Source organism: Trachinotus anak, unplaced genomic scaffold, assembly GCF_046630095.1.
Source record: "Trachinotus anak isolate AG129_WGS33_773 ecotype Australia unplaced genomic scaffold, CSIRO_AGI_Tana_v1 ptg000010l, whole genome shotgun sequence".
Taxonomy (NCBI): domain Eukaryota; kingdom Metazoa; phylum Chordata; class Actinopteri; order Carangiformes; family Carangidae; genus Trachinotus; species Trachinotus anak.
In genome coordinates this window covers 24,250,822-24,273,500 of record NW_027273861.1, presented here as the reverse complement: position 1 = coordinate 24,273,500, position 22,679 = coordinate 24,250,822, and the positions used below count along the sequence as shown (strand labels likewise).

Below are 22,679 nucleotides of genomic sequence, written 5' to 3'. Positions count from 1 at the left end.
AGTCAACAGAAGAAAGATACAGAGCAGCGCAGCCATTGCTGCAGCCATTGCTGCAGCCATTCTGCTAGCATTGCAAAAAAAAACATTAAGGAACTTCTGCTAAGTACGAATGAGAAGTGTGAATCTTTTTAAATATACCTGCACTTTTGCAAGTTTGGCCATAAAGATAATTTTAAATCAGATCTACACTTGGCATCTAGATCTAATTTAGCTATCTCAGGTGGGCATGTTAAACGTTAGCAGTCAGCATGTTAGACAATTATGTGACTAAAATTTCCTACAGTGACATCGGGATAAATATGAACACATGCTATAACTTCAAAGTCAATACAGAATCAACATATGTACAGCAGTTTACTGAATTTGATTTAAGAGCTGCTGCTCCATTTGAGGTCATAACATGTAAGCTTTAACTCAAGGGTGATTATAATTGTTTAAAATGTGCTACTGGTGGCGTAGAGACTGTCAAAGCATGATTATGGGACTTACAGCACAGGTTCTCACACTAGTTTCTCTTTTTTAATGGATGTATTTTTTTAAGTCAGTGACACAACACAAAGCTCTATCTATGTGTTCGATGTGAGCTCAAACAGTGTAACTAGTGATTTTTGGCAATTTAGGTGCACCTGTGGTGGAGTTGAATACAGAACTACAATGGGATTATATTGACAGCAGGTATGATTACTTCAATCATGACCAATCAAGCCACTTTTTTTCTGCTCTTTAAAAGAAACACTTTTCACAACGGCTGTCTGACAATTTGAAGACGGAGAGGAAAAAATGCAGAGCAGGTTTCACCACAAAGCTCTTCCCAGTGGAAACTGATCTGGCTGTGTGGGAGGTGGAAAGTCTCCATGAGAGAATAAATGACACTCCAAGTGAGCCACTGAAGGTTGGAGTACTGCAGAGCACATTTGGTTGGGACGAGTTTCCCTTGTCCCTCTTGTACAAATCAAGGAAACGGTTCAGTGACATAAAGCGAGGTGCCAAACAAGTTGGCAGAGTTTGTCGGTTTGGCTCGGAGAGTGGGATCATCTACCAGCCTGTCTGTAGAGGATATGGCCACCTTATTTATCCTCATGCCATGTATCATTATGGCACTTTTCTATTTCTAATTGTTTCTCACACAATAGCTGTGTGTACATAATTAGCAATGAAAATGTTTCCTGGTTTCCTGGAAGTCAAATATGTCAAATATGATCACGCCCCAACTCTCTCTTGGAGTGCTCTGTCATGAGTGGGTGTGTTTGAAGCAACCAGTCCTCCAACCTGAACAACCGTGCAGATCATTTTTTTCAACCCTCTGATACAACCTATAGGAGTGTCTCCTGTAATAGCACTCCGCAGCGGCAGGCGTATCGGAACCTTGGTTGTACCTGCCTTCATCACCATGGTTACAATAATAGCAGGCTTGGTTAGGTTTAGGAAAAGATTTTGGGCTGAAATCAGTACTTCCTCAACATTAGACGATCGTTGTTGTCATTTACAACATTAATAACATGGTTAACTTTGTGGAATAATCATGGATAATAGAAACAACATAAACTGCTACTTTCACATGGGAATCGAACACCGCTCTCCTGTGTCATATTCCCGTGTTTTGTTGAGCCATCCATCCACTCCAACCTCCTCCTGACGTGGACTTTGCTGCTCTTGAAACTACATCACAGCACTTTTCTCTTGGTTCCTGTCATAATTACTTTTGGCTGCAAAAACTAAGCGTGTTTCATAATAACCTCCTGCACAAATGACCTATGAGCTCATTTTTTACGGGAGGACAGTCTCATTTGAAGCAGTGGCTGGAGGGGGCTGCTTGCTTTTACACAACTGTTCTACTTCAGGTTAACTCACTCGGAACAGCTTCAGCCATGTAAGAGCAAAGGACATCAGTTGAGACACACACAGAGATGACTCTTTCAGCCTTTTCTCCAGCTCATATTTGTGAGTATTTGAGAAAAGAGAAAAGTGTACATACAGAGGCCTGGGGACATTTAAGCGGTGAGATGTCTGTGCAAGAATTGTTTGTCTGAATAAACAGCCTGTGGAGTGAATTTAACCATGTCCTTTTTTCTGTGCCGCTTGAAGTAACTCTGCAGGTTACTTGGAAAATTCATGAAAACAGAACCTGTGATTTGCCTCTCACCTGGGTTGTGATAGAAACTCAAATCACCTTAATGCCTGGCAACAGTCCGGAAAAACAGCAACAGCAAAACTTTCTGTTAAAATGTGGAATCCATTAGGAGTCTGATGCTGATGTAAAATTTCTGAAAAAAATATAATGACAGGATGTCTAACAGACTGTAGAAAATAATGTTTCTCATAGAGCATCTGTTGCTTGCTTGTATTTACTTATGGGAGAATGAAGTGAAAAAGTCCTGAAGTCTTCCTGTTTTTAATAAGAAAAAATAAAGAAACTTCCTGTGTGCCAGGAGAAAATGATTCTCGAGGAAAAATGAAGCTTTAGAAGCGGTTCAGGCAGATGATGCACGGTCACACTCGACCTTAATGTAGTTATTTCTATTACAAGTTGGGCGATATATTAAAACTCACTGCTCATTCTCTGCCGGCTTAATGCCAGAACAAATTGTATATTTACATTTATTCTAAATTAAAATGTTGTGATTCAATATGTGGGTTGAGTGAGTACAATAACACAAAGTAAGCAAGACAAAAAAGCCAACCCTTTTTAATGGAGTCAGTTTACTGAAGTCGCTCAGCTATACTCTGTTGTCACAATTAACCAGAGACTAATGCATTAAAGGTCCCATATTTTACTCTTTTCCCGTTTTTTACCTGAAGTGTCGATATCCAGAAGAAGATACATTTGTAGTTTTACGAACCGAAAAAACATCTCAGTGTAGTTTTACATCTCCTCTCTCAGGCTTTTCTTTGCAGCTGTAGTAACAACAGGTCGGTGAACCAATCAGAAGAGAGATTGACTGACCATTTTCTGATTGACTGAATAATCAATCAGAATAATAGTCAATTGGGTCATGGCTTAGAGCGGTGACTGCTTTGTTGTGACATCACAAAGTTACAGAAGTCACTTTAAGTCATTTTAAGGCTCAGTTTTTGAAAGCAGGCTGTGTGCATTTCTCTGTGGACTGAGCGCTTTGATACTTTAATAGTATTAATATAGAATGTGGACTTGCTTTATAATTAGAAAGACATAGAAATCTCACTTTATACAATATGGCACCTTTTAATAAGTTGACCATCTAGCCAAACTGAGCCCCTGTAGTACTTTAAAACACAGTGACTATTATTTATTCTGGATAAAAAAGGAGGATATTTTCACACCATGTTCATTTGATGGGGCTCATGCTGACATAATGGTTTTAAAACTTTGCTGTGCCATAGAGAAGTGGTCAGGGAAGTGCTTAAAAATGAGTTTCTGGGCACCATGGTCATGCACACTCAGTTGATTTGCTCTCACACCACCACTTAACTCCACAGTTGGAGAGTAAAACATTTCAGGATCCTATTTCTTACTGCACTCAGTACTCTAGAAACATTTTGTGTGGTGGCTTTCGCACAGGTTAGCCCACTCAAATTCAAGTACGAGTGAACTTAATGTCACAGGAATTCATATAGGAACAAGAAAAAAATCAGATAAAAACCAGCTGTGAAGCTGCTGTTGTAGGTTTTTTTTTTTAAATCCCAGCCAGGTCTAATTAGATGAGCTTTTCAATAAAAAATGTGACACAAATGGGCAAAAACAGATCTAAGAGCACCAAATATCTGCTACCTCTCCTGGCAGAAGTGTAAAAAATTAACACTGATGGCATAGGCCAACATGCACACAAGCAAAATAAACTAAATTTCCTCAAAAACAGCCATGAATCGAGTCTGATAACAGCCTCGAGCATGGAAAGTCAGCTGAATTAAGCAAAAATTACGCTGTGTCAAAAGAAGAGATCAAAGTGAGTCTATATATATATTTTTTACAGACTCCATAATGATAAGGACATGTGAATACCTTCAAAAAAAACATTCTTTTCAAATAATTCTCTTTTTTAGCAAATGCTGAATCCACTGAAGAAGTTGGGTAAAAACTTGGAAGCGAGAAAACTTAAGTAAAAACAGCATACCTTCTGAGACCGGCATAAAAAGATCTCACAACTTTTCGCTGCAAGTCTTGGAAGATGCAACTACACCCAGGCCTCAAAGACATAACACCAGATTTGTGCTGACAAAACACAGACGCACATGAAACACTGTAGAATTGCTCCTTTCCTTTGAGCTCACGGTTAGATTGTTCACAATCTCAGCTCAGTCATCCTTGACAAAAGCCTGATTTAGACCATGCATATATATATATATATATATATATATATATATATATATATATATATATATATATATATATATAGGCTTAACAGGCAGCAAAGATAAACTGCCAACCTGAAGGGAAATCCATCTCCTTTGCTGTCACTTGCGAATTATTGCCAAACACCATGACGGTGTCTTCTTTTAATATTTTCCCAAAGGTCCAATAACAGTAACCACATCTTCCTGCTAGATTAATGACAGCAACAGTGGTTTCCAGCCAGGAGGAAAAGAGGAAGCCTTTTGCCACCGTGGGCAGAAAAAGTTGTCTTTCTTTTTTAACATCTACTTTTGACAACTGCAGGGTCAATGAGGGAACTAAGCACAGAAAGATAGGAGCAGGAATAAAAGCTGGGAGCTCTATGTACAGTGAAACATCCAGTGTGTCTTTCAATCTCCTACTGAAAAAAAAAAAAAATTAACTGAGCTACTGCTTTTCAATTTCAACTCTTTAAAATATAGTCTTTTGAATACAAAGACATCATTTTAGGCCGGAGAGGCAGACAGAGCCAGAGAGATGGAGAGTGAGTTAGAGAGAGAGGAACTGACTTCCATTCTGCTTTTTTTTTTATTATTGATGCGTTAAAACAATTAATTAAAATCCGAGAAGCCTCCATAGGGATCCGCAGATTAATTCCTTACACAGACAGATGTCCAACTTAAAGGGGAAAATTGACCAAATGCAAATCTAAAGATGGCTTTTCTATGCATAGCAATGAGACCATCTGCAAAAAAGAACCCAGCGGAGCAGAGCATGTGTGCGCAGTCAGCCTTCTCTATTAGAAATCGACCCCCAAAAAAGAAAAAAAAAATTTTTTTGTAGGTTTCGCTATTTTCAAGTCCTCATGGGGCAGTTCTTGCTAAAAGGTGAGAAAAACATACAAGTTATTCCAAAAATGCGATATGTAAATGACATGGATGGGTTTGTGGATGGGGGGATTATTAATGTGCCATAATTGAGTACAAGATAATTGTGCTGACTGTGTCGGAATAACTAACAGCTGCATTTAATGGAACATTTAATTGCACTTAAAGGCTTTCCTAGAATAAGCAGTTTGTGATGCTTACACGTGCTGCAGACGTGACTTGTTTATCTTATCGTGATGAATTTCACTTTGCCCCAAAGGCATGCCTTATGTTGGATTTTTTAATTGTCTAAATACTCTTTAAGATCGTATTAACTTAAAGACTAACTTTTTTATTTTCTTTACAGCTGACTGGCTGAACATTAATATCACAACAGTAATAAAATACTTCATACATAATGATTATGACAAATGCAGACAAAATCACATTGAAAAGGACCATCTGGGTGTTCAGCACAGGGAACAGCTTTCTAGTGTTCTGCATTGTACTAGAGAAGCCCCTAAGATTTGTAAAACAAAAACTTGTACAACAACTTGTGATTGAAATCACTCATTTAAACAACATAATAGTTTCACAATGTCATTCCACTTTGAGTTGTTCGAGAGTAATGCTGAGCTATCAGCTGTGAGAAAGCAGGTATTTGGATAGATTTTCAAGTTTGTGGGCTACCGTGAAATGGCAAATGGTAAAGCATCCATGTACTGCGCTGAAACGCTGTAGAAGCGTTTCGGGCAAGTTGGAGCCTCCGGGACTGAAAAATGAAGCCAACGCTGAAGTGCCAAAAAACAGCAATTGTGCTAAAACGACAACATAAATGCTCAAAAAATTACAAAAAGTCACCAGGTTAAATTTTGTTTACTTAGTGCAACACAAACAGTAATTACCAGCCAACCTCATCTCAAATATCAATATATATATTGGCCTGATGTATGTATGTGGCATCACTGTGGCAAAGAAAATAAACTCAGAGCCAGCCAGTTAACTAAATGGAATTACTGGAAATTACTGGAAAATAATCTAAAGTGTCTTTGTCAGGGCTGCTAGGAGACTGGTGGAGATTATCAACCATATGTGTTCCATTGGATTAAGATCTGGTGACTGTGAATGCCACAGCATATATGATTCATATCAGTTTCTGCATCTGCATTTGTTCTTTTCCGTCCATTCATTTTCCTTTATTTTGTCACCAGTCTGTGTACTCAAGCAGAAAACAAATATTCCCAAGTGAGCCCTGAAGGCATCCTTTTCAGCTTCATCTTGCACTCTGTCGGAGGAAATGCAGCTCTGCCTGCTGCCAGACATGTTGTTCAGGGAAACTGTGCTGCTCGGAGAGCTGACATAGTTCCACTCTCAGACAGCCCAGCGGCCTCCCGGTGCATCAACGCGATGGCTCAGGACGTGTCGTTTCAACTTTTGGAGCAGGTGAGAGCCAGAGCCAGTATTTGGCATCGTAACTGGATTAAGCACTGCACAGCTGCTGGCTTTACTCAGTTTCCACAGCAGAGGGGGAGATGATGTTGGGTTCATTGTTCCCACTAGAGAGGTTATGCACACACACACACACACACACACACACACACGTAGAAACACACAGCTCTCTGTTTCTCTAAAGTTCAAATTTGATGCAAGGACAGAAAATAATAGTTTTGCAAGAAAAGCAAGTGACACACCAAATGAAGAAAACGTTATGACAATATTAAACAAGTGTTGATTGATCAGTAGGAAAATCAAAATATATCGTCACTATATACTGTACCTACATATCTGATTTTGTTGAGAAGCTGGAACTAAATATTTACAGCAAATATATTGAATAAAATGAACATGATAAAACAAAATTATGCTTCAAGTTATTTAAATCAGATTATGTCTCGCACAGTGTATAGATAGACAATAGCCTCTGTGTCACTGGTGTGTGGCCTCGGCAGGGCACTTAGCCCTTTACCATGGTCCATCGGTACAGATGGCTCCGAGGTACATCCATTAATTTAAAAATGCATGGCTTTAATATTATTATAAGACCAGTTAGGCGGGAGCATTTTTACTGATGAAGATTCATCACTGCTGTGAATCCTTCATATGAATAATTCCACCAAAACAGCATAAAATGTCACTTAGCGAGCTGCTGTTGTCAGATGTTTGAGCAACAATGGACTTTAAATGGCTGCACTTTCTGCCTGCTGAAAAAGTACAAGATAGCATTAATGTTTCATGAAAATCATCGCTCATTTCAAAATTGCCTTTTGCTGCACCTTCAAGAACGGTTGTTTGCTTAATCACCACGGCATACTAAGATGTGCAAATCCACATTTGCATCTGAGATGCATTCCCGCCTGTTTACTCAGTCTTTGAGGATTTCAATGCATGTTTTAAGACCACTTTGTTGCACTGGCTTACCCTCTAATATCAACCAGCAAGGGATAAGCTCATAAACTATAAGCAAGAAAAAGCGGAAGAGGGAGAAAATAGCAGCAGAATGAGATTATTGTGTGCCCTCATAGAAAAAAATAAAGCCATTCAAAGCCACAGGGGAACAGAGGGGAACCTTTGCTGGAGGAAAGTGGAATTTAATACTGTGTGTAGTGTTATGTTCGCTGAGTCTTTTTAAGGGAAAGTAAGCTATGCTATTTTACAGGAAGTACCAGTCACTTGAAGAAGGGCAACATGAGCATATTTGATCCTGTGTATTTATTTCTTCTCTCCAGGCCTTGCTTTCCTCTGCTGCAGATCAAAAGAGAAACATTCAGATATCAAACGAAGGCCAGAAACTGTCATCCATCTGTTTCTACCGTGCAACCATCTGGAGCCTCATCACCTGTAACATGTCACGCAAAAGAAAAACCTGTAGATTTATTTCAGGTAAGAGGAGTTGAACATAGTGAAAAGACAACAAGAAGAACATTTGTCTTCTTTTCTGAATAATGAAAATGCTAAAAAAAAAAAAAAATCAGCTTGTAATGAATTATTCATCCACGCTCATGATTTATTTTGTTTTGTTTTATTTATCCTGCCATCAAAACTGCCCCAAACTCAGGGAGCCGTGTTCTCTGCACCCGTTCCTCAGCAGCCATTATCTGATTTCTGAAGCTCGAGTCTTACTTGTGTGTGTGTGTTTTTTTCCCCTTCTCCGACAAATGAAGCGTAATGCTGCATGACTGACTGAGCACTCAGGGCTCGCACGGCAAATTGGGTCAAACATTCCTTATCACTTCTCCTCCCCGTCAATGATATTCTCCTCCCAACTTTAGTTTAATGAATCTTCAATATGGCAGAGCCTGGGCTGCAAATCAAAGGTAAGCGCATTGATTGATGCAGCATTTCCTGTGTGCCTGCTGCGCACACGATCCCGGGCTAAAAGGCCCGCTAAATAAGGCCTGTCTGTCCCCGTCTCATCTCTGCCGTTCAGTCGCATGACACCTTAACTCATACTGCAAAATGTTTGACAAATGACGGAGGCCCTCAAAGGAAATTACTGAAATGGAAGGGCTGATTCATCACACTATGAAACAGCAGAGCCACCCCCTCCTATCTCATTTTTCCCGTCTTTGATTATTTTCCATTGCTACTGTGCTCAGTCCTACAGGCCTTCAGGCCAGACATTTCTACCATTTAAAATATGTTATCTCTTAAAAACAGGGAACCAGTGCTTCTCTTAAAGACAGCTTTGTTTTGGCATCCGTCTTCATTGGGGTGAGGTAAAAACCTATGTTTGGAATTAAAGGCTGCTGACGTCGTGAATATTTTACATCAGTCACCTGAAAACACTTTACAAACAAATGTACCCCAGAGGGCTTTTTCTCTATTCATCTCAATCAGAGGGGTTTTTAGCAGGACTCTGGTTCAGTGGCGGCTGCCAAATCAGCTCAACGTCCTCCTGCCAATTCACTTTAGAGAATGTACAGTTCTATCTCTGATGGGCTCTATAGTGGGGCATCAATAAGGACAAGTCCATGAAAAATGGACTGTGGCTCCAAAAAAGGCAAGCAATTCACCCTTTTTTTAGCTGCAGCCACACAGTCAGAATCAGGGAAACAGACGCTGATGTTTCTACTTTTCAAATGGAGCTCTGCATTAGAGGCTCCTGCTGGCTCCTTGTTACTCACTGGCGACTGCTTAATGTTTGTTTTCTACCTGGGATATTTAGCGACATCCCCTTTGCAACATACCACTCAGCCAGTTTACAAACTATAGGGCTTCAAATCAACAGAAAATTGTGAGCAGGCATTACAAATAATCACCAACTTGGAGAGTTTGAAACCTTCAGTATGCAACCATTTATTTCACATTTGATTTACAATAGACTTTACAATATGAAATTAAAGCTACCCAGTTTGAAATTAAATGTGGTCAATGCAATAATTGCAGAGCACACTGCAACATTCAGAACTCTGAATTAATACCAACAAAAAAGTCACCCATACGTTTCTGAAAAGCGTCTTTTTAAGCTCAGAGCGAGCTGCTCTGCTGTAGCCATCTTGGCAGTGCCTGACTCCGCCTAACTTCCAGCCAATCCAAAGAAGGGAATAGAGGTGGAGCTGATACTTTGGTGCATGCTGGTTTGTTGCTCACCCACCTGTCACTCAAAGCAGCATGCTCATAACTTTAAGCTTTGATACATTTTAAACGGGTGAATTATAAAAAAAATTCACCCCCCAATAAAGCTATGAAGGGCGAAACTGTTTTTTGTACCAGGCTGTAAACATGTTGAATTCTTCTGTAATGTTGGGCATTTTAACTTGTGAGTCTTTGGGGATTGACTCACTTTTGGAGCCAGCCTCAAGTGGCCATTCAAGGAACTGCAGTTTTTGGCATTTCCACGCCGGCTTCATTTTGAAGGCCGCAGAGTTTGCTGCTTGGTTTATTCCTGCTACTCCAGTGTGAGGATTTACAGCTTTTTTTCTGTTTTTTATATTGTTGTGATGTTGTTTGTTGGTCAAAGGAAACAAGCAAGTTAAGTACATCACATTTTCACAGACATTTAATAGATCAAATATTAATAGAAAAATGTTAATAGCTTTAGTCCCACATAATACTGTCATCACTTATAGTGAAACCATCTCTAAATTTAATTTAATAAAATTATAGAGTTTATTTATGAGTTGAGAAATGTCTTCTCTTTTTAAGCTAAATACCAATCTGATTCTTTCTTTGTAGCTGACCACAGGGCTGATGTTTTTGAGATACATGGTTTTCACAGGACAGACAGTAATAATGCTTCCATAATGGAGAATCACATCATAATAATGGTTTTGTGTTTTGTGAAAAATGTGTATTTTAAAGCTATTTCAGTCTGACACCTGAGCCAGTTCCATTTGCTGATGAAGACAATGACAGTTCTCCAAATGTAGGTAAATGGACCTTTTGAATTGGGATTTTTTTCCCCCATTTTATGTCATCCATTCTTCTCCTAGTTGATCTCAGGTTATTTCAGATTAGCTTCAGTACAAGTACCAGTTTTACCCAGTGTCATTCGAGGAAAGAGACATGTCCCTGATCTGTTGAGACAGGTCCCACACTGTGGTTAATTTTAAAGCAATAAATGTGGATCCATTAGTCGGATCAGAGGTGTTTGTTCCTGATACATCCAGTCCCATAACTCGCACTGCGGAGACAGGTGTGATCTCGGCACACAGCGCACGATAAACAGGAAGCTGACAGTGTCTCAGATGGTTGTTTTTGCAGGTTGCTGATTTTCCCGACATTCTGCGACGTTAATCTGTTGTTTACCACAAGCAAATATAAACACATTAAAGCCATGTGAAGAAACAGATTCCTCGGAAAGCACAGATGATCCAGTCTACGGCATGAAGGGCAAACTCAGCCGATTCAATTCATTCTACTTGATAACAACTGACAGAGTGATGAATGTACACTCCCCGAAGGTATTAAGCAGTGAAAGATGCAGGGTGATATTTACATCATAAGCATATTTTGATATGCATAGCGGTGCTGTTCCATACGTATGCCTGCAAATACACACATGAAGGAGCAGGGAGAGGAGTAAACAATGCTGCTTGCTTCATCTCTTTGCTTGGTCCAACTCCCTCTTGCTTATCGAGTGTGCAAGCGTGTAGGTTTACTCCAGTGTCACATCATAAGACTTTAAAGTCTGTACGATGGCAGGTTAGGAAGAAAAAAATCATATTTTTAATCAACCTGTTAAATAAAGAATGTCAAGTCAGTCGGTCGGTTTATTTGCATATCAATGTTTCAATCGTTTTCCAGATCAAGGAAGTTTTTCTCAGAAAGGTACATGGCAGCCGCAGGAGAGTGATTTCAAAAAAGCATCATGTGGAACCCTGGGGTGCCTTAAGGATAGATTAATCCTGCTGCAAGATTTAGGCTTGTGTCCATTTTTTTCACAGAAATGTACTGTTTCTTTTAAATGATGCTTAACCACGTCATAAAACAAGGTGAACAAAACACATGCAAAGTTTTCCAGGCGCACAGCAAGTCTGAAAGAGCAACTGTCAGAGCCAAATGGTGAAAAGATTTGTCACTGAATTGATCTAAAATGGAGTTATTTAAAATGAAACAGAGGTCAAAGAAATGCTGATACATCTCAGTCTTCAGCACAGACCAACATGACCAAGCTAAAATCAGACAGTGCAGTGAAAGATACTTGGCTCATAGGTTTTCTTATTCAGGGATATTTAGCTGTCTCGTTCTGAAATGTCTCCTCTGTGGGGAAAAACTGCAGCAGTGGTACTGAGATAGACATTTTGAGACAAAACACACCTTTGCAGCTCTGTTGCCAGCACAGATACTTCAAGTGACTAAGAGATATAAAAGTCCTTAATAACCTTTATCTGCACAGCAACATGAAAGCGATAATTAGAAATAGGCCTTTATTCTATTTACAAATGCTGATATAAGGTAAATGTTCATATATCCAGAGGATGTACATATACGATAATATACCCCCTTATTGGTGAAATACTGTATATGGCAACATTACTTTCTATATGTCTATAGGGACATATGTCATATAACACTTACTGCTGCACGACACAATTTGCCTTAAAGTCCTCAGGCCTGATGTGGACTAAATGTATCTAATTTTAAGCAGTTTCTCCACCAAAGGTGTTCTCTCTGAATAACTTCCACATATAGAGCTCTGCTCCTCAAGTAACCATTGGCAACCTCTGAAAAGGCTGCCACTGGGTTTTTGACTTGAACATTATGTGAGATCTTAAAGCCTTTTCACTTTGAAGTGCTCATTATTAAAAAAGTTTATCAGTCCTTATGGAGGGTCTGTTCTGTAAATGAAGGACTGAGATTGCTTTATGTTCTTTAAAATATGTTTTAATAATCTGCAGCATTATGACATTCTGCATTTGAAGCAAGCCACGGTCGCCCACTGAGGGCCTATTGATAGGTCGTAAATTGCATACAGTAATTGTTAGTAAATGCTAAGTACTTGGCAAGAACTGACCATTGTGCGGTGTAATTTTTTTAATTTCTTCCAATACTTTTTCCCAGAGGGGAGCACAGGTGCCATTATTATGTCCTCAAAAACATAAGCACATAAACAGCTGTTAGTCTGAGTCAATGACTCACAGTCTATTAATCACAAAGTAACATTTAAACATCACAGCCAGAAAGAGTTTTTCCTGTGCAAATGCTCTTCCCACCTACTGTCCAACTGTTCTGCAAAAAAAAAAACAAAACAAAACAAAAAAAAAACTGCAGCACTGCAAGCACAGATCCCAAAGATCCCATTATATCCTGTTATCATCATATTGTTTTTATATATTTATGTACCCATTTCTGGCTAATTGCATCCGATTGTTAATTGTTCCTTCTTGCCTCTGTGTCTGCTCTGCTATTGTCTCTTTTTACATTGTACATCTGTAGGCTGTATTTTTAGCTAATTGTATGATATTATCAATTGCTTTGTCTGCTTGTTTGTGTTGTTTTTGCTGCTGATGTTGTCTCCTCTTAGACTATACATCACTATTACTGCATCTCAATATAGTATCTATCTAGTATCACTTCATATCTGTAGTGTATTGTGGTTTTAAGTTAATGAAAATGGGCTCTTTTAATTACACTGTACATGTAAAAGCCCAACTAGGGACAAGAGTTGAATATTAGCACTTGCTATAAACTCTCTGTGCAACACATCAGCTTAATGCTTTGTACTAGAACTATTTTTAATTGCAGCATCCCAATTAAATAAATAAACTAAACTAGAGTCTATATAGGGTCATACAGGTCAGTGGCTCTATGGTGATCATTATAATGTTTGCAAGTAAAAATAAAGTGGTTGAAAGAGTGTGTACTGAATTAATTTGGAGACTAAATCCACAGAGGCAGAAAAAAAAAAAAAAACTGCATCCTGACTGGCCGGAAAAAATACTGTAGCTCCCCTCATTAAAATGAGCTAAACCTGCTGATTGTAGAGTTTCCATTCAAATGCTTTAAACTGGCGATGGTTTCATTAATTCTTTAGTGAGAGAGCTAATCCAGACCACTTTTTTTGAATCCAGTAATTATGTTTATCAACTGAAACAGAATCTAATTTGAACAATGTCTTCATGGAAATGCTGTAATCATACATGAAAAAAAGAAATCCAACAATGGGGGCATTTTGAATTTTTGGCAAATGAGATATTTCTTAATTACAATTATGTTTGAGAGAAGCCCAGTAAGCAGCAGGCGTTTACCTTGATGGCAGTGGAGGCGATCTGGATGTGGTGCAGCTTGTGCAGGGTGCTCTCCCTGTCGATGAAGTAGGAGGCAGCCAGCTGGTGCAGAGCTTCCAGAGTCACAGCTGTGCCATTGGACTCGCTCACTTCAGTCGTCCGACTCAACTTCCGCTTGTCCACAAAGATCATTAATGACTCTTCCCCTATGAACACATGCACACAGATACGTACACAAACTTAATTTATGACTCAGCCCCTGGGAACACACACACACACAGACACAAAAACACTCTCGGTGGCGTGGTGGTAAATATTAACCAATGAACACCTGCCAGCACTCGTTATACACTCACATAGGCAGGAAAACGACTTCTGAGGGTGAAAATCTGCTGAGAAAATCAACAGTCTCGAACTATTTTTATAAAAGTTTGCAAATTCACTGACAATAAATCTGCAGCTATAGTGCACAAATGGAGATGTTTTCTTTCAACACAAACAGAGCCAAAGCTTTCAGAGGACAATGTATTGACATATGTTGGAAGGAGTGAGAGATCAATAGAGACAGCCCGTCTAACAGCATCAGATTTTATGGGCAATGTGGTTTTAATTTGGAGAGACACTAAAGCTAGTGTACAGTACATTAACATTAGGATTAGAGAAGGGTTAACACTTGTTTGTGTTTAATTATGACAAAGTCCTTGTCAGAGGAGGTTGGGGTGGAAGGATGGGTCAACAAAACACAGGACTATGACACAAAAGAGCGGTGTTTGATTCCCATGTGAAAGTAACAGTTTCGAGTATCCATGAACGTTTGACAATGATAACAACATCGTCATTATTGTAACCATGACAACAAAGATCGTCTAATGTTGAAGTCTTATTTTAACCCAAATCCCAACCTTTTTCCAAACCTGAACAAATAGTTTTGTGCCTAATCCTAACCAAGCCCTGACCGTTTTTATGGTAACCTTGGCAACAAAGGTCAGTACGCCGCTCTTGCTACAGTCTGTGGTTGTGTCCGAATTCACCCACTCATTCACTACTCCATACTCACTATACAGGGAGTTCTATGTGGCGAACGATACAGTGAGCTCATCAGTAAAATTGAAAAATGGAGTCAGACACTACTTAGGTAATTTTCTCCATTAAATTTTTCAGTCTTTGACGGGGCATGATGATATATATTGCTCGGTCAGTGACCATCATCACCACCACCATCATGATGCACTGTGGGATACTGTGATTCCACTATATAGGGTATTATAATTCTCACTATCCAGTCAGACAGCAATACAAAGTCCCTATATAGGGAGTAGTTAATGATTTCAGACACAGCCAGTGTGGGAAGGTCTGGGAAGCCTGCTGCTGTCGTAGGGGCACTATCCTCTGGGTCGTATCAGAGGGTTGAAAAAATGACCTGTATGGTTGGAGGACTGGTTGCTCCTCCGCACTGCAAAAAAATATTAATTTTAACAACTCATTTTGTCTGTTGTTGAGGCATGAAAACTTTATGGAAAGAAACTGATGGTACAAAATTACTTTTCTATTACAAATCAAGTTACACGTAGTGAGAATGAGATGTGTTCATTTGCAAGCTTTAGAGGTGCTGGTAAGAGAATTTTTTAACCTTTGGTGATTTTTTCTTTTCTTTCTTTACAGCAACACAAACAATGAATTACAAATTATCTAATATAAATGATAACCGTTATGATGGTACTTTCATGTTCAAAATGCCACATAAAGCACTTTAATCGTTATTACCAATGTTGCCAACATGCTAGGATTACCCGTAGATACCCAAACAAAAGCTGAAAGTAAAACGTTATGAGGTCACGCTTTAGAAGCCACTCATCTCACATAATGTGCTGTCTTCCTAATCTATTTTAAATACTGTTGGTATTCATCGTGGCTTTGAGAGTTTATGCAGAGACAGAAGATGAAAAGAGCCAACGGAGGAGCTTGGAGGCGATTGTACAGCAGATAGCCACGGGAGCTTTGCTAAGCATCACAGTACTCTGGCTGACTTGGATCTGTTGTTATAAAAACAGAGAATCCGCTGACATTTTTCATAGATTTTCCATGTTGAATCAGAGAATATGAGCTTAAGCAACCACAAATCATCCCACGTTCACAGCTGAGCCAATATTTAGTCAAATATTTAGTTGTTTGAGAACAATGCACAAAGCTTTAGAGCTTCATGCTCAACAGCTAGGCTTTGTGAAAGATTACTCTTTTATGGCCTTTGTTTGGTAACTGAAGGACAGGCGAGCAGGTTTCTGGAAGATTTGCTGTGGTGTCAAAGGGGCAAATGTTCGTCCTTGGTCTGGGCCACCTGGATACCCAAAACAAGGTAAGTTAATAAATGCAAAGAGAACCACAGCTCATCTCATTTACCTCCCAGTGTAGCGGAGAGCAGGAAGTGGGTTCCGTATTTCCTGATGATGTTGTCAGTGATGGCGCTGAGACTGGGCCTCCTGCCCAGCTGCCTAATGGTCTGGAGGAACTCGGGGTCCAGCGGCAAGGAAAAGCCATTGTTTTCCTGTCTCTCAAGGGCCAAGCTGTTCACCTTCCAGCGGCCAAACTCCCTGCAATGTCACACAAACACATGCACACTGTAAGCAAAGGACACACAACACATGAATGCCACATGCAGGCACATTCGAGAAAGGACAAAGGTTGTAACAGAAACCACGTGTTGTTTGAGCTTGCACAGTTTGGAGAGCATTTCCATCATTGTCACAAAGTGAAAGGGATCTGGGAGCTGTGTTGAGATTAGAGACTGAATAAAAAGACAAAATCCACTAAGTTGATCTGAACAGTTGTTTTCTGCTCCTTGAAAAAGGAAGAAAATATTGTTGGGATTTTACAGTGGACAAGACACAGCTTGCCCCTCAGGAGGAGGCTCATCTTTAGATCTGTTCCTTGCCAGGCATTAAATACAATGTCCGTACGACCTCTAAGTGAATCTCGTGTGCCACTCTTTGAAAGACGAATGGTCCCATGCTGCTTCTACCTCCGGCTTGCAGAATTGCTTCGCACCATGGTGAAAAAACATTGTGTTTCTCCACCGATTTTAAATAATAGCGCAATCTTTTCTCATCTCCAGTCACTTTTTTAGGCGCTGCGCTTCGATGGGCTGTAATCATGGATGGAGTCTTGCTGCTTTCTCGGCCTCCTTTGGAGGGAGCCGGCTTCATCTGAAGTCGTTTGATATTCAGCCTGGCCTTGGAGCATGCCAGCTGCCTTTATCTACCAAGAGCAGACTGAGTGCTGCTGCTTGATGCATAGATTAGCTCTATTCAAATATAGCTGGTAACAAACGTGGTGCTACCCCGACCTAGCAGGGGAGAAATTGAAGACCTTTCATTTACAGTTAGGTGGGAGGTTGACTTAACTGTTGGGCAAAAGACTACAAATATTATATTTCATTTCATTCTTGTGAATGTGTTTCAGCTTTGTGGAGCTGCAATAGTTATGATTTACACACAAATATACACAGTGATATGTCAAAGAGTGGCTGCGGCACAAAACATAATACATCATCTTATATTCCTATCTCTCCTGAATAAAAACTATACATTTACTGTGCCCTCAAAATATTTTTTAATGAATGTTAAGTTTTAAAAAATATAGAAAGATACAGAAAAAAACATGCCGATGGCTGAACATCTAGAGGATTCAGGATTCAGGAGAGGATTTTTTTCTAACAAAATAAAAGGTGCTGAATTTTCACTATGAAAATCAAATACGGTGAAATATTTGTGGCTGTTTGTTTGAGACACACACGCTGCTAAATCAGTAGAGAGGTAAATGATAAAACATAACAGCCATGACTCAGACTGTCTCACAACACCTGAGACACACTGATGAGAACAAGACTTAGTTTGGACTTGATTACAGTTATTTTGTAGAGAATAAACAAAGGGATTATATAACATACACTCTGTTTATTCAACCTTTCCTCGTTGGTTTTTTTTTCTTATCATCTTGATTTAATCACGCAATGATGCAGTCTGGGAGATATTGTAACAAGACAGACTGCAATTTAGATATCAGTTTTACCCCTGAATTTAGAGGATAAAGACAGTTTGAAAACAGGGAGGGGGGCATCCTGGTGCAGCACTGGGCATTACTCACAGTGTCCCTGGTTTGAGTCCAGCTGGGGACCTTTGTTACGTGTTAAGCTCCGTCTCTGTCACCTCATTTCCTGTCTGCTTTCGACTCTTTAATGAAGGCACAAAAAATGCTGCCAAAAGATTTCTAAAACAAATAAGGCTGGGATGGTGTCCCAGCTCTGTATGACAAAAACCTATAAACCATCAAATAAATGAAATAAATGAGAACTGTATTTTACTAATTTACTAATGTTAAACTCAAAGAATTCAGATGTACGTTGTCTACCTGATGAGTAAAGATTGAACAGTGCCTCTCTTTTTTAGCCCTGGTTTGGTCTCCACTGTCTATTGAGACTTTTACGCTGTCTTCATTGGTTAGTTGCTAACTTTAGCTGGTTTCCTGAAACCAGCTGCCTGCTTGCCGCTGGAAACAGGCTTGAAGAGAGCTCAGAGACTGAACCACACAATCAAAGTGCTGTACCAAAGCAAAAAAAAAAAATTAGCTAAAAGAGGCTAAAGCCCCACTGCATTGCACCTGGGCTATAATTCTCTGTGGACTGATTGATTATTAAAGGTTAAACAGACTCTCTCTGACTGTCTCTGCTCAGATTCAGTTGGTTTTTTTGCCTCAATTTGAAGCACCTTTGTTAAGTATTTAATTCAACTGATAAGCAAAATAATCAGACATTCCCATCAGGTTACCTGATATATAAGAAATCTCAATTGATTGTTAAGCAAAAAATGCATTATCACCAGCTTCATTTAAATTACATTCTAGAAATTTTATCTACATCATCAACCACTAGGAGCAGCCATACTTGTGGATCCCATCCCGTACAAATAATTTGCTCTTGTGTAAGGCAGACAGGCACAATCTGTCGATGCGAAAGGCTTTCAAGAGCACAGGAGTGCCCAAAGTGATACTATAGCTTCTACACTGTTTGACATCATAATAATGACAACCACCACATGCCTGGAATGTCAGCTTATATTGTTTCTGGGAGAGTACAGTCTCTCAAACAGTTTCCTTGAAAAAGAATTGCCTTTACAAGAGAGCAAAAAGAGAAAGAGAAAAGAAAACCCAAAGTTTCTGTCCTGAATGCATATGACCCCCAAAACCCGACAGACGCACAGCGACTCCCTCATGCAAAGACACAAGCCCACACACACGCATGCATTCAACACACCCTGCAGCTGCAAACATCTAAACAAAGCTGCCCTTGCTGCAACAACTTTGCCTATCGCCCAGAATATCGCAGAGTCCCTCTGGGTGCGGGCCTGCTGCCAATCAATTTCCCACCAATAGCAATGACCCCCCGAGAAAAATAAAAAACAGAAAGCAGCTCATTAAGGCCTGTTTCATGTCGATGTTTCTCTATAACGAGTGGCCATTAGTGTTTCTCTCCATCCGCTGGGGCCGGCTGAAGAGGGGTGTAGTGGAGAGAGAGAAAGAGGGAGAGAGCTTTACTGTGAAAGACACACTTCCTCACCGTCCTGCTCGCTGATGGACATTTATGAATGTTTCCACAGCTAATCTGCAGAACACAACACACGAACACGCGCCGATCTGTCGAGGAAGATTTCAATGCAACCTCTCCTCCAGCACACCACACACATACACAGACAAAGATCTTACTTTTCATGAAGGACTGCAGGTTTATTTCACCCTTAACACTCCTCAGTGAGATGCTGAGCGACTGGAATTGCCTATCACAGACACACACATGCACGCACACAGACAAACACACACAGGCGGTTTATTTCACCTGCAGCTTTGTGCAGCAGGGGGCTCGCTGCGCATCTACCTGTCAGCCCCCCCTGTGAGCGAGCCGGAGCGCTGTGCACCAGGAGGTGAGAGGCTGCCAGAGCTACAGGGGCTGCGATCAGAGCATTGGAGTCATACCCTGCTACCTGTCCATCACAGCACAGGTGTCTCAGATCCATCACAGCGTACAGGCAGCCCTGAGGGCACTGCTCGGTGCCCAACATAACAAATCAGGGAATCAACCCAGCAAATAACCTGCTGAAGCAGCTGAAAACGCTTTCGAGCATTGCAATGAAGATTAGTCAGTTCAGTGTGTCGCCAAGCAGGACAGTGTCTGCTACAGATAATGCTGTCTCCTGAGACATTTATTCAAGCCTTGAAAATCACTGAGGTTTCCCTCATTTGCAATGATGTCAAGATACAAAGAAATACACAACTCAAGATAGGACAATACTCAGTGATAGCATTTGCACACTGAGGTGAAGTGGTCTGAGATCATCATCTTGAATTGTCCAGGGGTAACAGGGGTGAGCGTGTCGATCTTGAGACCGTGTTGTAGCTGGTTACATGTGTTTGGTCCACAAAAGCAAAGCCATGTGTTTTAAAAACAAAACATGGGGCTCAGTGGCAAAAAATATGTTTTACTGCAGGAATCTGGAAACTAAAACTGCATTTCACCTTCAAGAAGTGTTTTGTAAATTAGTTAAAAAGGTTCAGTTCAGTATTATATGAAAAAAAACTAAATGGCTTTTACATTTGTGTTTAAACAAATATTACCTCTAGCAACAATATTTGATTTAATTTCCCCAGATTTTCCCTTCATTCTTTCTATAAATTTAAAGCACCAAGGAGAGTTCTACCAACTGTATTTTCAGTGGCATTGTACATCTCTTGAAAACCTAATGGCACTGGCCCACATACACTATTGTTTAGATCAGCCTCAATGTCATTATTCTTTGTGAAAAATACTTTGGGGAGCATCTATATAAAGGCTGTTAATAAAAAGCCCCACCAGCTGTGCTCCGAGCGCTTCATAATTCTGTTAAATGATGGGAAACCACAAAGGAGGCTATGTCACATCTTTCAAACACACACCAAATAACCTGACTGACACATGCGAGGACATGATCAGCTAATTGATGCAAACCCAGCCCAGGTAGCAAAATGAAACTTCTGGCCCAACATTTGAGTCCTCATCCCGAGTCTGGCCCATATACTTCCACATCTGGGTAGATTCTGGCTGTAATCCTCAAGTACTGACTGACAGCCAGAAGATTTTTCTGTCCAGATGTAGAAGTGGCATCCGACCATCATGCTGTATATGGACCAGATTCATGCCGTGGAACTGGGCGTATACTGGACCAAAAAAAAAAAAAAAAACCAGCATGTTGCCCAAGTACGGGCTGGATTTATTTTGCTATCTGGGACAGCTCTGTTACACGGAATGATTTTGCAAGTATTTTGCGAGTAATGGGACTGAAATTGGTTCTTTGGTTAGAAAAACATAATTTATGGTTAAAATCACACTCTTTATTCTCTTTGTCATACCCTTTATTCTTGTTGCTGGCGTTTGATGCATACCTATTTTAACTCATCATAACGACATTTGAATGTCACAGAGGAAGAAAGGGAAGAAAAAAAAAAGAAAGTAAAAATAACTCAACTTGTCTTTGCAGGTGTTCTGAATATTTGCATTTGTAAACTGTTTCCGACAGCGAGCTGATCACCACTGAGGACAGTTTTCTGCCATCTCTCCTTTCCTTGCTGTTTTTCTCAGGTACAGTGTAATAACTTCAGTGCAGTTCAAACTGTGCTTTACAAAGCAAATACACAATATTTACACACTGGAGAAAATAAGGAATACAATATAGACTTTCTTTTCCTTTTCTTTTTATGTAATTAATGCACATTTCAGGTCTTATCAGTGATATAAAGGGGTCAGAAAAGTTTAATTTCACCTTTGGCCTTGTGCAGTATTGAAGCTTTATTAAAATTATACATTTGTCTCTCATTGCACATAAGAATTATCTAACATTTTGGGTGAGCAACAAATTTATTTTGTTCCCAGAGATGATGTTTTTCATACTACTAACTAATATGTTTTGCCAGTTATGTTTTGATGGGAAACCTAATTGCTGATTAGATTGTGTTCAGTCTCTGTTTCTGCAAAGACAATGTTACATTTTTTAAAAATACATTTATAAATTTTATAAAAGATTTTGGTAACATGTTAAAAAAAGAAAGTTTTCATGCTTCAAGTCAGTCAGTTAAACAAAAGGGAGTGCTGTGAGCAAGAAAACTAACAACAAATATGAAACTTTAGTTTAGATTCGTATTACAAGAACACATTGTCGGGAAATATGTTCTTGGGTTTACCGTTTGTCAGATAAAGTATTAACATTTTGTGACATTGCAGATAATTTTATTAAGAAATTGTCTAGATTTAAAAAAAAAAAAAAAAAAAAAATCAAAGCAGGGCAGAATTAAATCTTTCTAGGAGGTGGGTTTGACATGAAATATCAATAACTGGCCATGGAAATAAGACTAGTTTGAGGGTTATTTCCATTTTGAAACATAATCAGAGCTCTTGGAGGCCTATATTTAATTAAATAAAAGAAAACAGGGCAAGAAATAGGGGAAAAAAAGATGGCATCAAGGGGAAAGAAAATCAGTTTCCATCCAAAAATTACTTTAGAAAAAAAGAGAAAAGAACAAATAAACTCACGAGCAACATTTACCTTACCATGACAGACAAACATTTGCTTATCATCAGTGAGGCCTGATTGAGAACACATTGTTGTGTTTTGTAGCTGGGTTACCCCAGATACCAAAATAACCCACTGTGCAAAACAGTTGGTTGATGTAGACTCAAAGTTATTTCAAGGACCTCCCCAAAGAGAATTGTGCAGGATGGGAGAAAAGTCCTTCATGCTTCATTCACTAAGATACACT

General features: G+C 39.6%; 1 protein-coding gene across 3 annotated transcripts in view; it reads right to left on the bottom strand.

Annotated features, from left to right (window-relative positions):
- Positions 1 to 22,679, bottom strand: part of brinp3a.1 (bone morphogenetic protein/retinoic acid inducible neural-specific 3a, tandem duplicate 1) — a 50,914-nt gene that overhangs the window by 14,614 nt on the left and 13,621 nt on the right. For all 3 annotated transcript variants that reach the window (XM_071486343.1, XM_071486344.1, XM_071486345.1), the window contains 2 exons: positions 16,242 to 16,432; positions 13,866 to 14,050 (listed from right to left, as the gene is read on the bottom strand). In XM_071486343.1, coding sequence (XP_071342444.1) covers positions 13,866 to 14,050; positions 16,242 to 16,432 — 376 coding nt within the window. The remainder of the gene's footprint in view (positions 1 to 13,865; positions 14,051 to 16,241; positions 16,433 to 22,679) is intronic.